Source organism: Ambystoma mexicanum, chromosome 13 (genome assembly GCF_040938575.1).
Source record: "Ambystoma mexicanum isolate Mex_15411 chromosome 13, UKY_AmexF1_1, whole genome shotgun sequence".
Classification (NCBI taxonomy): Eukaryota; Metazoa; Chordata; class Amphibia; order Caudata; family Ambystomatidae; genus Ambystoma; species Ambystoma mexicanum.
The window spans coordinates 804,135,011-804,151,307 of record NC_090938.1 but is presented as its reverse complement, the minus strand read 5'-3'; the positions used below and the strand labels follow the sequence as shown (position 1 = coordinate 804,151,307).

The 16,297-nt window shown below is 48.8% G+C and overlaps 2 protein-coding genes across 4 annotated transcripts in view; one reads left to right on the top strand and one right to left on the bottom strand.

Moving 5' to 3' along the window:
• Nucleotides 1–3,406, top strand: part of WDR46 (WD repeat domain 46) — a 161,582-nt gene extending 158,176 nt beyond the window's left edge. The window contains exons 15-16 of one of the 2 annotated variants that reach the window (XM_069635234.1): nucleotides 2,258–2,371; nucleotides 2,829–3,406. In XM_069635234.1, the coding sequence (XP_069491335.1) occupies nucleotides 2,258–2,371; nucleotides 2,829–2,942 (228 nt within the window). In that variant the 3' untranslated portion in view covers nucleotides 2,943–3,406. The remainder of the gene's footprint in view (nucleotides 1–2,257; nucleotides 2,372–2,828) is intronic. The other variant, XM_069635235.1, reaches the window with a different exon arrangement.
• A 1,199-nt stretch (nucleotides 3,407–4,605) lies between these two features.
• The window catches only part of B3GALT4 (beta-1,3-galactosyltransferase 4), a 63,575-nt gene continuing 51,883 nt past the window's right edge, over nucleotides 4,606–16,297 (bottom strand). Inside the window, exon 2 of one of the 2 annotated variants that reach the window (XM_069635236.1) lies at nucleotides 4,606–6,600. In XM_069635236.1, the coding sequence (XP_069491337.1) occupies nucleotides 5,359–6,438 (1,080 nt within the window). In that variant the 5' untranslated portion in view covers nucleotides 6,439–6,600 and the 3' untranslated portion in view covers nucleotides 4,606–5,358. The remainder of the gene's footprint in view (nucleotides 6,601–16,297) is intronic. The other variant, XR_011283219.1, reaches the window with a different exon arrangement.

Sequence of the window (16,297 nt, the reverse complement as noted above, 5' to 3'; positions counted from 1 at the left end):
TAACCACTCTTTACAAAAAGGAAATGATACTGGCCAAACGTGACACTTAGAACACCAGAATCTCTCAAGCTAACTCTATTTCTAAAGAACACTTCATTATTTTGAAGGAACTAGAAACGCCTACCCCTGTACCTGACAACTGTGTAAAAGATAAATCCTGGTGCTCCAACATGCAGCAAGAGTTGGCCAACAAAGTTTCAACCCTACAAGTCAAAATTGCCATAAATAAAGTGTCACTTACTACCAGCCCTTCCTATAACAGTTCCCTGCTATCATCCTCCAGCAATACTTCTCCAGTCCATACGCGATTTAAATTTTCTAACGTTTCTATCAAGGAAACGGAAGAAATTATCTTTTTGCTCAAACCCTCTAATTGTAAGGGAAGGCCCTGCCTAACTAATAAAGGATGCAGCCAGAGACTTGGCTCCCTTTATCACCAAAAGTATTAATGTGTCATTCTCTACGGGCACCATACCAAGTAACCTCAAAGAATCTTCGGTGTTACCTCTACTTAAAAGACGCTTGACCCTGCCATAGCTACTAACTACTGCCCAATTACTACAGTGCCATTTCTGCTAAAAAATTATAGACAAAATGGCGTATTCACAAATACAGAATTATTTGGAATCTCACCATTTGTTGGGAGCACGTCAGTCTGGATTTCGCCCTCAGCACGGAACTGAAACGGCCCTAATCGACTTAAAGGCTCAAATCGATGAGCTCAGGGATATGTGTAAATCAGCCCTACTCCTCTTATCGGACCAGTCAGCGGCATTTGACCTGGTGGCTCACAAGGTCCTTTGCAACCACTTAATCACGGCTGCCCATTTCTCAGACGAAGCTATGATATAGATCCAATCTTTCCTTAACAATAGGACTAAGAGTCCTTTCCCCCACAGCCTCCGCAGATCCCATCCCCATTACTTGTGGAGTGCACCAAGGCTCATGTGTCTCTCCCACACTATATACAACATTTTCACAAAGCCTCTTTTCGATGATCTGGACCATCTTGGTATCACTTACACTAATTATCCAGATGATACCCAGATTCTCCTACTTCTTACTGGTTATTATGAAAAGGATTTGGCCGTGGTGAATAGGGTGTATCTCCTCACCCAGGCATGGATGGCTACACATGGAGTATGCCTGAATGATGACAAGATGGAGATTATTATCCTGGGCACCTGCGCCACTCTTAAAAAGAATTAGGACCTAGTTACTCATCCTTCAACATAAACAATAACCTCATCACTACCGCCAACGAGGTGAAAACCTTGGGTGTCTATTTAGACCCGACCCTCACTTTCAATCAACTGGTAAATATGTTTGCATCCTCCACTGCATATACTTGCAATTTAATTAGAGCAGGTAAACCTTTCCTCTCTAACAACCGCTGTATCGCCTTGGCAAGAGCGCTTGTTCTGTCGAAGCTGGATTACTGCAATGCTCTCTACATTGGAGCCAACAAGGCAACCATTAAAAGAATCCAGATCCTCCAGAACAACGCCTTGAGAGCAGCTCTTGGTATTTCCAGGAGAGCACATATCTGAAGTCAGTAAACTAAAAAAGTGGCTCTCTGCTTCAGGAAAAATCCAGTTAAAAGTCGCCTCACTCACATTCAAATGTCTGAACAAGGCAGCACCTTGTTACCTCGTAGACCGATTCTTGAAAACCATCCCTGTTAGGCACACCAGATCATCCAGCTTGAACAGTCTTAGTCCCTAGATTCAAACTGTCCAGAGTAGGGGGGCGATGTTTCCAGGTTAAAGGGCGCTACTTTGGAATTCTCTACCCCCTCCTCTGCGAGTGGATGAAACGTACCCGAAATTCCGGCAGAATTTCATAACATGGCTCAAAGATTCCGACTAGTAATGCCAGACGTCACCACCTTGATGGACAAACTACTGTGACTCATGAACCACTGTGCTCTACTTGTACATTATCACCTCTACTGTGTAGCTAAGTTGTATATTTATTTATAAATAAATATTATGATTCTATGATACTGTAATATTGGTGTAACTATCCTGTATATAAGTACACTATCTTGTCTACTGTGTAGATGAGAGGTAAATTGTATGATATCATGTCACACTATTGATATGTAGTGTAAATTGTATAATATGATGACTCTGTGTCACTAAGTTGCGAGTCTTCTTCTGCAATGTGCCCTGATACCTATAGGTCTGGAGTGCAATACAAGTAATAAACAAACCACCATTCATAATTTTAATGGTACCTCTTTTATCTGGTGTAGGGTTACGATCCATTGGCCAAGGAGAAGTTTGTACCAAAGCACAAGAAGAAGGGGAGGAGCTCAACGGGCAACCTTCTTAAAAGAAAGAAGAAAGTGGCGCACGAGGAGCAGAGGGTAAGGCGGCAGAGGACGGACACGCATGGGAGCAGGGTGGCTCTGTTGATCAGAGCCTACAAGCAGCTGCTGAAAAGTTTAACCACCAGTTCACTTCCTGAATCTACCTGCTGTAGTGTTCTAGAAAATTCAGCACACTCTGTTTTTCAGGTGTGCTTATTTTATTTATTAGCACAGTGGCAGAGTAGTCCCAGAAAGGCTGTTTCTCTGTAGAACAACCATTCAAGCCTAGCCTGTGAAGCAATTGTAACATTGGAGGTGGTATATGATGGATGGATGGATGTATTTATTTGATGGCAGGATGGCCTATTTTTCTACTATTGTGTTGTACTAACAGAGTTTTTAGAAAGTCTTGTATATTTTCACATTAGATGTGTGGATTTGGACTACTTCTAGCCACGTGGGGCCTTGATGCGTTGTGTTCGTCTGTTAATGCGTGCCGACTCCCTGTCCCCAGGTGCAGATCCGGAAGACGGTGCAGGAGAAGGCGCAGAAGGAGACCCATTGGCAGCAGAGTGAGAAGTCAGCAACACCTGGCAGGAAGTCCACGCTGGACAGGTTCCAGAAGTAGCCGTGTCCTTCAAATGAGCCCCAAGGACACTGCGTTGGAAGTAGTGCTGGCCTCTCAAAGTGCTGCTGCTTTCCAGAAGTGTTTGTTCCTCAGACTCTCTGCCTGCCCCACTCATGTTGAGGAGGAGGAAAAGGCTGTGCATACAGAACTGGACATTAATGATGTACCTAACCACCATATGACCTGGCGCACTGGGCAATGCCAGGTAGAGGGAGAGCGATGGGCCTGCAGAGACCTGTGTATACAGAACTGGACATTAATGATGTACCTAACCACCATATGACCTGGCGCACTGGGAAATGCCAGGTAGAGGGAGCGATGGGCCTGCAGAGACTGTGAAACATGCAGCAGCTGTACCATGGCGTATGGACTCTCTTCTACGAGGGTCATCTCCAAAGATGTACTGTTGTCTTTCTGCTCAAACCATGACCTTGATTTTGTATTAAAGATGTTGGGACTTCGAATCTGATCCAATGGGTTTACTTTCACTGATTTGTAAAGAATTCTGTTGCGAAACACACTTGCACACCTCTCACCTTTCATAGTCTCTGCTTCTCAAGCCTTGTGCATATGCACTTGGAAGGACAGTTATCTGTTCTCTTGGGAATGTCTCAGGAGATGCACTTGCTAAAAACCTGCATTTCTTGTGTGGGCTTCTGGCACTTGGGGCCAGTGTGTGCCTGTGTGCTATGAGGTCTCTTTCCTGCTGTCCACTGCTACCACCAGCTCTGCACAGTGGAATCCCCACAGAAGCCATGTGAAAGGCCTATGTTTGGCTAGAGAGATAAGCAAGAATGACAGATGTGGCGGAGGGGCTCGTGGGGGCCGACGGGTGATATCCATTTGTAGATACATGATATCTGTCGTGTAAGGGCACAGTCTCTCTTGAACCCCATCACTAGCAGCAGGGTCCCACCATAAGCCTTACTGAACAGCGCAGTGATCTACACATTCTAGTGCCCTACCTTACTCCTTTGTATCCGTTTATAGTCGCGTGCTGTGGATAATCCAGGGATAACTTAAGTAAAGGTAGTTATTGGCTGGCCTTACTAACTACCCTGAGTGTGCAGGTTTCCACCGTGCTTAGTTGTGTGTTTTACCTACAACATGCCCTTTGTTTAATCATGTAAAGCAACCAGGCTTTCGGTCTACCTAACATCGGGCAAGCTGAGTGGGTGCATGTGACTCTAAACCAGGTTTGTCGAACTCCAGGACTCGAGGGCCACAAACCTGATGGGTTTTCAGGATCTCCCTAATTAATATTCATGAGAAAATGTATCTCATGAATATTAATGAGGGGTACCCTGAAAATCCAACCTGATTCTGTCCCTCAGGGCCTGGGGTTGGACAACCCTGCTCTAAACGGTTACAAGCACCAGAAAGACTATTACTACATGAGTCATGTTTGCCTACTGGGATTTGTGAATCTGTATATATTCACATGCTATACTTTGATTAGCAAGCAGTGCATGTTACTGGCGGTGGCTGTCAGTAAACTGGTTCTGCAGTACTGTCTCAACCAATTAGTGCCTGCTCTTGTTTGAGTATCTATACAGTAATGTTTTATAAACGTTTGTGCAGACGGTACCTTGGCTAGAAAAGAGAGTGGCAACACAACACTTGAACTAACAAAAAGTGATTTTTAGCACAGTAACACGAGATAAACCTTCATGCTCCTGAAATTTATTTAGGTTTAAAGAGGTTCTTTCTGAGGAAGGGCAATGAAATGCAACATCTCCATGTCTTGGCTCTTCTGCATGGGTTCACTGGTTATGGTTGCGTGACTGGCCGTGGCCTGGATTTAATGTGACGCAGCACCTTTTGCACCCGCTTTACCTTTCAAAGCCACGAGAGGGCCCGGATACCATCAATATTGCAGTGGTGCGTGGTATAAATCAACAAAACGTATAACCTGTGTCTTGGAGTGTCCACGCCCAAAGTAAATAAAATGATAATCAATAAACCCAGCATTTGCTTCTCCTTGGGGCTTGAGTAATGTGCGCGGGTTCAATAGTATCTTGATGCGTTCTCTGGTGGGAGGGTAGAGACTTTCTCGCTGATCACTGGCCTTTAACATGCGTCCCACCTTCTTGGCATCTTTCACTGTGGAGTGACTGGTCTTGACCGGCCAGGCACCCCTGTTTAGGAACCTTGGGTACGGTCTTCTGGGCACGGTTGTGTAGCTTGTCTTTCCTGTGGTCATTGCGCTGCCTTAGTCACAGGGGCATATGTAGAATCTATTTCTTCATGTCTCTGAGGCTCAGCCTCTTTAAGGCTCATGGCGGTGTGATTGGTCTGCTTCCTTACCTGAGTATGTCCTATTAATAGCCAGAAGGAGCCCACCTGATCATTGTCATTCAGTGCACCCCGGCTTCAGGATCTCCTTGTTGGTGTGCTTGCTCCCTCACACCTCCCATCAGTGAGAAAGAAATGCCCTTAAGAGTTTGCAGTGCAGCATCCCCAGGCGCCGCTGCAGCCAGGAGCAGTGCTGCCCGTTGTGGACCTTCTCCCACACCGTCTCCATCTCGGATGGTTTCACCTGGTGGGAGGTGAAGAGAGTCTGGTAGCAACAAGCATCTACAGGGTAGTGTGTGCCACCTGCCATCCTCCCTGAGTGGGTGGGGGGGATACCCAGTTTCTGCGTGCAGAGTCCAACAAAGACATCCTCCATTGGGAAGAACGGTATCTCCAAGGAGGCCACGTAGACTTTCTTTGCCACATCCCCAGACACCACATATGCTGTGCCGCTGCAGTATGAGGGGAAGGAAGGGCCAGGATACAAGACCTTGGGCACGTAGTATTTTTGTGATGGGTCGCGGATGGGATGGACGTGCCAGTGGATACGGCCGAAGTAAAGGTCCTCTGAAGGCTCGCCCAGAGATTGAAGATGGACGACCATCCCTTGTAGGTTCACATACACATCGTCGTCCACCTTTAGGATGTAGCGAGCATGGGGGCAGAAGGTGATGGCCCAGCGCATGATCATTATCGTCTTCAAAGTCAGGTTGCGGTAGGTGTCCATGAAGAGGCCTTGCACGATGTCGCCATGCTTGTTGGACTCCTCCTCGATGTGGGCCTGAACCTCCGGTGAAGGCGCCATCCCCAAGGCAAAGAGAGACAAAACACGGTGGCCCTCAACCTCTCCGACACTTGCCCAGGTCTTCCTGATGGTCCTCCGTGCTTCGACATTGGATGGGGCAGTGACCACAAAGCTCACCAGAAATGGGGCTTCTGGCCGGCACATGTTGGCATTGGCAATGTGATAGAAGACTGGCGTTTTCCTCAGTAAGGAAGTGGAGTTAAAGCTGGCAGCCTTAGTCCGCAGTTCTGAATTGCGCCTCCTCACCAGCAACGGAGAGACCGACCAGGAAAGCACCTCTTCATCGATCCCAGTGGCCACCAGCGTCAAAGCCAAGAGGGCGAACATCAGAAAGATCAAGATTCTGAACGAGCACTTTGCCCAGCAGCCCCATCGCATGGCAGGCCAGAGGCGCATTGCTGCAGGTTGGCTCTTTAGCTCCTTATCGCCATGCCCTGAGCATTGCAGCCAAGGTGGGACATGCCGTCACTGCGCGTGTGCCCAGGTTGCTGGACTGGTCTGCTGGCGGTATCTTCTCCAGGTGGCATACGCTGCTGGCGGGCACTGCATCGGGCAAGGCTGCAACGAGAAAAGAGATGCGTCAGCAAACTAGAACACCCTGAATGAGCACACATGAAATACTACAAGCCTCAGAATCTGGGGGTGGGGGGCACCCTGCAAGACCGGCCAACATCCACTGGCGGGCATCTATCTTTTGCACTCCCTGGGGGGTACATTCCTGGCTGGTTAGTTTTCCTAAAGCCTCTGTTACCACAGTTTTTGACATTTTGTAGAAGTGTTTTAGTCCAAGGGTCTACAAGCATTACATCGCCAGATGTTTTGGACCACAAGTACCACCTGTCCAAGCAAGGCAGCATAGCCAACGGTGTGACATTATGGGAGTCTTGGTCCAACACATCTGGAGAGCCACGGACATCACTCGAGTCCACATCACAGAAGGTCATGGCACTCTGTGTATTAATCAAGTTGCTGAAATGCAAACGTGTCAGCTGCATGGTAACCCACGAGGGCTTACATGTCTGATAAGTGCGCCTCGGTGTGAAGTTCGCCCTACAGCCCATCTTGGCCCTCTGGCTTTACTCATGTCTGTTAGTTGTAGCCTCAGAACTGAGAATCCTCCCCCTCCCCGGAGTTGTAACCTCCAGAACTGGGAATCCTCCCTCCATTTGGAGTTGTAGCCTCCAGAACTGGGTATCCTCCATTTGGAGTTGTAGCCTCCAGAACTGGGAATCCTGACCACCCTCGGGGTCAGTAGTTTTTCAAAGAAACGAGCTGGGGGTAGATCTGTCTTCGGCTGGGGCCTCCCTCTGGAACAGCCTCCCTGCCACTAAAAAACTTGAGGAGAACCATCTCTGGTTCCGGAAGCACCTCGAGACCTTCCTCTTTTCTTCTGCCTTCGCTCCCCTTCTCCCCTGCTGATCTGTTCTCTTTTGGCACCGTGCACCTGGCCACCCTCTGTCCTCTGGGCCCAGGTACCTGCGCACCCTCCCGCACTGCTTCCGGCCACCCCTTGCACTTGCGCGTTCTCAATGTCACTGGGCCCAGTAAGATCGCTGTTTTGTTCTCCCCTGTTCCCCTCCCTTGCCTTGTCGCGCTCTGAAACACTTGTGTACGAGTGTGATAGAAATAAAATATCATCATTTGGTGTTCAAGGTCTGCCATGCTTCTTGCCTGGTACCCAGCTAACAGTTAGCAAGAAACGCGTGTGGGCGTGCATGCATTGATAGCTATCCAAACTAGCCAGAAAGGCATAGACGCCATCATTGTTAAAGTGCCATAAAACGGATACCTTGTACTGGCTATTTAGTGGATGCGATTGGTGCACGAGGTGCGGTCCATGTCATGGGTGTAGTTTTGGGTGCATAGGATTTGTCTTTTTGGGGGTGTGCAGTGATGGTTCAAATGCTGTCCTACTAATTCACTGGTGCAGCAACCCCCCCACCCGCTTAGGGTGCCCTGAAACACTGAGATTGTACCTTGATCTATTTATTAAACAGGACCTCGCTGAAAGGGGGAGTTCACCATTTGGGCAGGGGGTGGGGGTGTTCGAGGATAATGGTGATTTGTCATTTTCTTATCGAGACAAACAAGTGATATAATGGCACCTAAGCTCTGCTCTTTCCTGTTGGGCGTCAAAGTACTGAATAACATTTGTGTGCACCCATTTAGGACCTTGAAGTACTCATAGGCACCTCGGTTTCCTTCAATGGGTGAGGTGGTATTTAATGTCGGGGTGTCCTTTCGACCAAAAATGAAATGCATAAGGAAGAGTACAAGGAGACGGTGGCAGTCCCGGGACGTGGGTTACCTTTACAATAAATATATTGAGGGTATCGGGGAAGGAGGAGGACAGGTAATGGCCAGTGTAGCAGGCCTCGCTAGTACCACAAATGTAGGCGTAGTGCCACAATCTGTCATATTTTTCATATTTACAGCGGCTGATGGGAATAAGGAATGGAGTCCGGTGGCTGGAGTGGACTGCAGCCAGTTGAGGAAATGGGCCGGGGGCCCTTAGCAGAGCAGAAGGTGAAGCCGGAGTCCTGATCTACATGCGTTTAGGAAGCAAGATGGTTTTGATGTCTGGGTGATGCATTACATTGGAGTGGGGCAACTTCAGGGAAAGTAGCGGAAGTGGCGGGCTGGCAGAGGTTCAGGAGGGTGAGTCAGGGAGATGCCGTCAGCAAGGCAGAGGGGAGGGGGGTGAAGGATTTACAGACATGTAAGGAATATAAAGAGAAATGTTGCACTGAGAACCAGCCTGCATGGTGACTGGCTATAGAGGGTGAGGGTAACAAAGTAAAGGACGTTGATGAAGGGCGAGAAGTAGTAGAGGGGGGAGACAGTGTAGACTTGAGCACAAGAGCAGGGGTTGGCCTGGTCTGTGCCGTGCTGGTCAAATGTTCTTGTGTCGAGGAGATGGGTCCTCACAGCTGTGAATGTAATTAACTATTGGAGTGTAAGGTCCCTGTCGGAGTGGGTCCCAATGTTGCAAGCCTTGGGTGAAGAAATGAGGTCATCTGGAGAAAAGGAGATGGAAGAATGAAGTTGGCATTGGTGGTGGGAAGAAGTACAGTTGGTTTTGAAAGAGTTTGGTATTGGACACCATAATACCATGCAATGACGGATGGCTGTGAGCCAGCTCGTGATGTTTTGAGGGATGGCAGGGTTGAAGGGAAATATTATCTGGGAGCCATTGGCTGAGGTGTTCGTGTAAGCATAAAGATGTGAGGAGCTTTCCCAAGGCAGAGAGTTCTAGGAAATGGAGAATGAGATTTCCAAGAAGGAGCAACCCATCCAAGTGTGGTGCCTTTGAAGCAAAGGGAGGAGACGTTTTGGAGGCGGGAGGGTTGGTCCACAGTGTTGAAAGGTTGCGGCGGGATTGATTAGAATCACCATCGATCAGGTGAGCCTGAAATCTTGCTGAGTGCCAAAAGGGCCTCTTAATTTTGTAAATGTTGCTGCCCAGCCTCTCTGTGCATCGCCGCCTACACCCGTTTCTTCCTTCCCTGCTTCCCTCCCGCCTCCTGGCCCGCCCCCACCGCTGATTGAAGTGTTGGACGGTCATAAGTGACCCGCCCAGGGCATCTCGTGCAGCCCCGCGGCTAAGGGCCCAAGGCAAAGGGCAGCTCCCACGGAGGCAGCTCCAGATCGTGTCTGCAGGTGTCCCGGGAGACGCCAGGGAAGCCAGTAGCTAGCCATCAACCAGCACCAACCACTAAAGTAAATGTGGCACAGGTGGTGAGTAGAGCAATCACTTTACTCCAGAAAGCCCTACCACTCCACATTAATATTAGCCTACCTCCTGAACTGTGAATGTTAGCATACGCCACACCTGGATGTAGACCAGAACATTAGTCTGCATCTAAGCCGCATAAGATGGAATTGTGAAGTTTGGCCTTCGTCAGACCCGAACAGAATCGTTAATGATGGCAACTGCTGCTTAAGACTGTGTCACATCTAGATATTGCACAAAAGAGACATTGTATTGCATCTCCACCCTCTTAACCTATCTCAAGTCCAGTTAGCGCACTGAAAGTTTACTGTGTTGAATTATACTTGGTAAGACTGTGTCGCATCTAGATGGCGACCCCGTCTTGCGAATTTCCACCTCTCACTCCCATCCTGATTTCTAGAACCCTGCGCTCCCGTCCTCACTCAGTCCCCACGACTCGCCACCCGCAGACTAGCCCCCACCTTCTCGAGCCCCATAACCACTCCTTCCCTGAGCACACCCGTTCGAAATCCCCTCGTCCACCTCACCATAACGTCACTGGTGTAATGCCCGCTCACTACCCCGCATTCAAACCTAAAATCAGAGCCACGTTCTGGCATGCCAACCTTTTTGGAAGCCCATCACTCCCAACCGCCTCCGAGAACTCCCCAAAACACCACAACATGACACCCCGCCCCCTATCAAACTTGAAAATCGGAGCCTCGCTCTGGCGTGCCAGCCACCTCCCTCCCCTGAACCCCATCCGGCTGCCCAGCTCCCACCCAAACTCACCATGCCCCACCCTCCCTCTGACCACTAATGAGAACTCCCTAATACCCCTCGCCATGACACCCCACCCCCTATCAAACTCCCAATCCAGGGGAGCCCACTGCCGCTCCAAACACCCCAACCCTCACCTTCCCCAACCCCTACCTCCCACCCAACGGCAATCATTCCTCCCCTCCCTTCCCCCATACCTCAGCGTCCCTATTCCCCATCAATCACATAAATGCAAAGCCTGCCGCCCACAAACCCCACCCTTCTTCGCCCCCCCCGTTATCCTCCCCCGACACCTGCCAACAACCCCCACCATATCCCTTCCCCTCTCTAAAAGCTGCATGTTTCACCGTCGCAAGAACAGTAGCTGCATTACCTTCACCCCTGATCGCCCCCCACCCCTCTCTCACACCACCACTGCACAGAAAGCCTTGAAAAGTAGAAAACGATCCATCCTGGTCCGCCTCCATGACTGCCTACTCCTCACCATTTCTACCCAGCCTCCCAATCTCTCCCTCGCCTTACCCGCTACACTCATCCTTGCCCTCGCCCTGTTTCAACCCCCTTATTCGACTTCCTGCCCTGCACACCGGACTCCTCCAATCCTTCGAGACTCACCTGAGACCCTCACCCCCAAATGTCTGCTCTGCCGACATAAATCCACCTGCTCGCGCCCCTTACTCTCTACCCACAACCCTCTCATATCCTCCTCCGCTCACCTGCTCTTCCCTGCCACAACCGACCTGCATGCACACTTTGTCACCAGGAACACATTGACACCATTCCTCCACACCACCCCTCATCTCCCTGCCTCTCTGACCTCCCTCCCTGCTTACCATCCCACCGCTCCCTTCCCCTCCAACCACCCCCACGTACCTCTCACGCACACCCCATCAACCTCCATGACCACACACCACTCCGAAGTCTTTAAGGAACGCTCTGTAGCGAAAAGCAGACAGCACATTTTCGACCTCCTCTCCTCTGACAAACCTGACCTAGTCTTTATCACTGAAACCTGGTTCTCCGACGACTTTACCCCTATTGCACATGAGGCATTCCCCCGCCCCCGGACCACCTCGCCCCAGCTACTCACTCATCCCACGCAACAGACACTCAAGATGTGGCAGCGTGGCAGTCCTCTTCAAATTCTACTTGTCTGTCTCACTCGTCGATTTTCAGTTATGCATTCCATCATGCGAATACTTCCTTGTTAAACTCTCACTACCCTTAACTTTCTCCCACAGTTTCCTAATCATTTACAGACCTGTAAATCTGGTTACGACAGACATTTCACAACCAAACTCTGTAGCCACCATTCAAGTAAATCGCCCCTCCCTGACTCTCCTAGGAGACTTCAATATCTGATTGGAAATCCCCACCAACCCCATGACCCTGTCACTGGTCGACAGTCTCAACCTCTCTTCACATGAACGGTCCAACCCATTCTAAAGGGCACACCCTATATGCTATTTTCAGCTCCCACAACCTGATACATCCAGCCCCCCCCCCCCACCACTCATCTGGTCCGACCACTTTGTCGTCCCTTTCTCCATCTCATCCACCACTCTCGACAGAACGACTTCCCTTGACAACAAACTGTCCCTCCTCTCCCCAAATACCGTCCAACTCAACAACCACCTCCCCTCGCCGCCGCATCCCCCACCTTACCCACCTTTGACTCCTTCAAACCAATCTCCAGAGAAGAATTTCTTGACCTTCTATCTGCTCGCAAACCCTCTACTTCCCCCCCCAACCCCCCTAGAGCACTGCCCAGCCACAGTCCTCAAAGAAATATTCTCACCCACCTGCGCAGAAGAGCATGCAAGAACCATCTTAAATGACTCCCTCAGCTCTGGAATCTTTCCAGATGCCTTCAAAATTGAACATGTCAAGCCACTTTTTTAAAAAAAAAACATCCCTTGACCCCAAAAGTTACCGTTCCATCTCAAACACCAGATTCCTTGTAAAACTCATCGACAGAACTGCATACTCCCAACTAAATGCCTTTGTCGAATCCAACAACCTCCTTGACCCCGCCCAATCAGGCTTCAGACCCCGACATGGAACCAAAACCACTCTGGCCTCAATCTGGGACGATCTTAAAATCACTGCAGACTCTGCAGGATGCGCTGCACTAATTCTCCTCGACCTGTCTGCAGCCTTCGACTCAATTAACCACTCAATCCTCCTTGACCACCTCCACTCCCTAGGAATCTGTGAAATGGCTCTGTAGTGGATAGCCTCCTTCCTCAACAACAGGAAACAAATAACCCTCCTCTCCTCTTTTGTCTCGGCTGCTCGCCCAGTGAATAACGGAGTACCGCAAGCCGCATGTCCATCAGCTCTCCTTTTCAACCTCTATATGTCCACCCTCCCTGGAATCGTCCGCCTACACAATCTCCTGTGCTACAACTACGCCAACGATACCCAAATCATCCTTAAACTCCACAACTCAAACTCTCAGCCCGACCTCGCAGCCTGCCTACTAGATATCGACCGTTGGATGACTACAAACCATTGCCTCTAAAACCGAAATCATGGTATGCGGCAACAATGAGCTTCTGCCTCGTCCACTCCCCTGACCCACTTCCATGGGCTATCCACCCACCCCTCCGTCACAGTAAAAAACCATGGATGCATTATGGACTCTGGCCTAACCCTCTCCTGTTGACAGATCAACAACATATCTAAATCATGTCACTACCATCTCACAATTCTCAGGCGCATTTTCCCCTACCTCTCCTTCCCGGACAGACTTGCCGCGGTTATGTCCATAGTAATGTCGAGACTGGACTATGCCAACTCCCTTTACCTAGGAGTCCTGTAATACCACCTTAATAACTCAGAAGAGCGCAAAACGCTGCAGCTAAAATGCTACTAGCCCTGGGTCTAAGGGACCACACTTCTCCAGCTCTCAGAACCCTCCACTGGCTCCCAGATGGACGAAGGGCCACTTTCAAGACCCTGTGCATCACTCATCGTGCAGTGCACAAGGTCGGCTCTCTTTACCTGCAAGATAAGCTAAACCCTTACCTCCCAACCTGCACCCTAAGAGCAAGCTCTGCCCTCCTTTTAGTGATCCCAACCACCAACTCCGTCAGGATCCTTGTTCTCAGCATTGGCCCGACTCTGAGGAACTCCATCCACCTCACATTCGACACACCCAGGACCAGGACTATGATATTCCAATAAATACTAAAAACATGGCTCTTTCCATAAACACCAACGACAACACTAAAGACGTGCCGGAACTCCAACAAGCCAATGACTAAATACACAATGAGACTCTCTACCGGGTGTTCTATGACCTCTGCTCCTACCCACAGGATAGGATGGATGGATGAAGGTAATGAATTGACAAAATGGGTGGTGTTATGGATGCATATATGGAGTGACGGATTGAGCGAACGGATGGAGAGGATGGAGAGGACGCAATGAATGGAACAGATAGACGCATGTGAAATGGAGGAATTGAATGTATGGCACAAATGCATGTGAAATGAATGGAAGGTATGTATATAGAATGGATGAACCAGAGAGAATAGACTAAACTAATGGAACCGATGGATAGAGTGGATGGACAGATCGGACGAGTGGAACAGTGGAAGGATAGATAGATAGATGGAGGGAATGAGTGGATGAAGTGTACGAATGGATGTAGGCGATCGAGTGAATGGATACTGGATAGAATGGATGGACGCAATAGATAAAGACAGACCGATGGAGGCGATAGATGACGTGGATGGACGCATGTGGGGCGAGTGGATGATTGAAAGATATGTATAGAGAATTGACTAATACAATGGATGGGAATGGTCAGAATATGTGTATATGGAACTTATAGATGGAATAGGAATTGGATTGGATGGAAGGACACGGATGACTACGGTTGAATAAAAAGGATGGATGGAACGGATGAAACAGAACAGACTGAGCGGATGAAACAGAATCGATTAATGGATGGAATGGACGGAGTAGACTGAGTGGATAGCATTGATGGTATGGAAACAGATAAGTAGACAGAATGGATTGAACAGATGAATTAAACGGATTGGGTAGATGTAATGGACGGAGTATATGGTTATGGATCGTTCGATGGCTGGAACGGATGGAGTAGACAAAATGGATTGAGTGGATGGAATGATGGATGGGGCGGATGGATGGAACGGATAAAATAGACGGAATTAATGAAATGACGAATGGATGGAATAGGTGGAGTGGATGAGGTGAACGGAATGGATGGGGTGGACGAAATGGATAGAGCGGGTGGAATGGATCGAGTGGACAAATTGGATAGAGTGGGTGCAATGGATCGAGTGGACAAAATGGATGTGGGTGGAATGGATGAAGTGCTTGAAGTAGATTAGATGGAGTGGATGAGTGGACGAAAGAGATGGAGTTTATCAAATGGATGGAGTGGATAATATGGATAGAGTGGGTGGAATGGATGGAGTGGATACAATGGAAAACATGGATGGAGTGGGTGGAGTGAGTAAATCGAATGGATCGAGTGGATGAGGTCGGTGGAATGGATCATGAAATTGGTGTAATGGATGGAATATTTGTAATGAACGATATGGATGGAACTGTTGTAATGGATGAAATAGACGGAATGGATGGCACTGTTCTAATGACGAAACGGATGGAACGGATGGAATGGATGAAACTGGTGTAATGGATGGGAAAGATTAAATGGATGAAATGCATAGAGTGGATAGAATAGATAGTGTACAAAGTGGATGGACCGATTGGATGGAATAAACGAGTTAGATGGATTGGATGGAATTGATGTAATGGTTAAAATAGACGGAACGGATAAAGTTGATGGGGTGGATTGGGTGGAGGAAACGGATGGATGAGGTGGATTGGGTGGATGGAACGGATGCGATGGAACGGATGGATTAGGTAAAGTGGATGAAGTGGGTGGAATCGATGGAATGGAAGAAAAAGATTGGGGGATGAAATGGATGGAACTAATGGACTACTCTGGTTAGAAATGCGAATGTTGACATGTCCCACACTTGGGTGGAGCCGTAAACATTAGCCTGAGTCGTATCTGGATAGAAATATGAATGTTAACCTGTGTATCACTGTGTGCCCTGCCTTCCTGTTATGATGCTGTTGCTATATATCTGTATCCCCCCTGTCGCTGTAAGCCCAGCACCCTGTCTCTATGTGCCTGTGTGTCGCTATGTTCCCTGCCATCCTGTTTACGTGCCTGGTCTCGGGCGCTTTAAAGATAATCGTCATATCACATCAATACGCTCACTCTCTACTATACACAATCACTCAACTAGAACACAGCTATACCCCTGATTAATTTGGCCTAGCTGTTCACATACGAATACTACCCCTCGAACACCGCATCACCCTAATAAAACGCAGCTAGCCGAGCACATTCCGGCCTAGTCGCTCACATGTGTCCTTCAGGCCTAATGCAACCAGAGCCCAGTCTGGGTGTCCACCCACCAGACTGCACACATCCAACTGATATCTTCAGCACCACACCTAACACTAGGATGCAGCTACCACCCCGCAATTACATCAGCTGCACACATCTGCCCACGCACCCTACGGCACTATCTCTCTCTACTGACCAGAACTACGTTCCCGAGAGCGTTCAACCTACCAGCACTTTGAGGTCATACCAATGATATATGGAGTGCTATGTAAATAAGTAACATAAATAACAAAACAGGATACTGCAGCGATTAAACTGAAGATGTGGTTAAATGCTGATTTTGGAGGAGTGTTCACGCATGAATC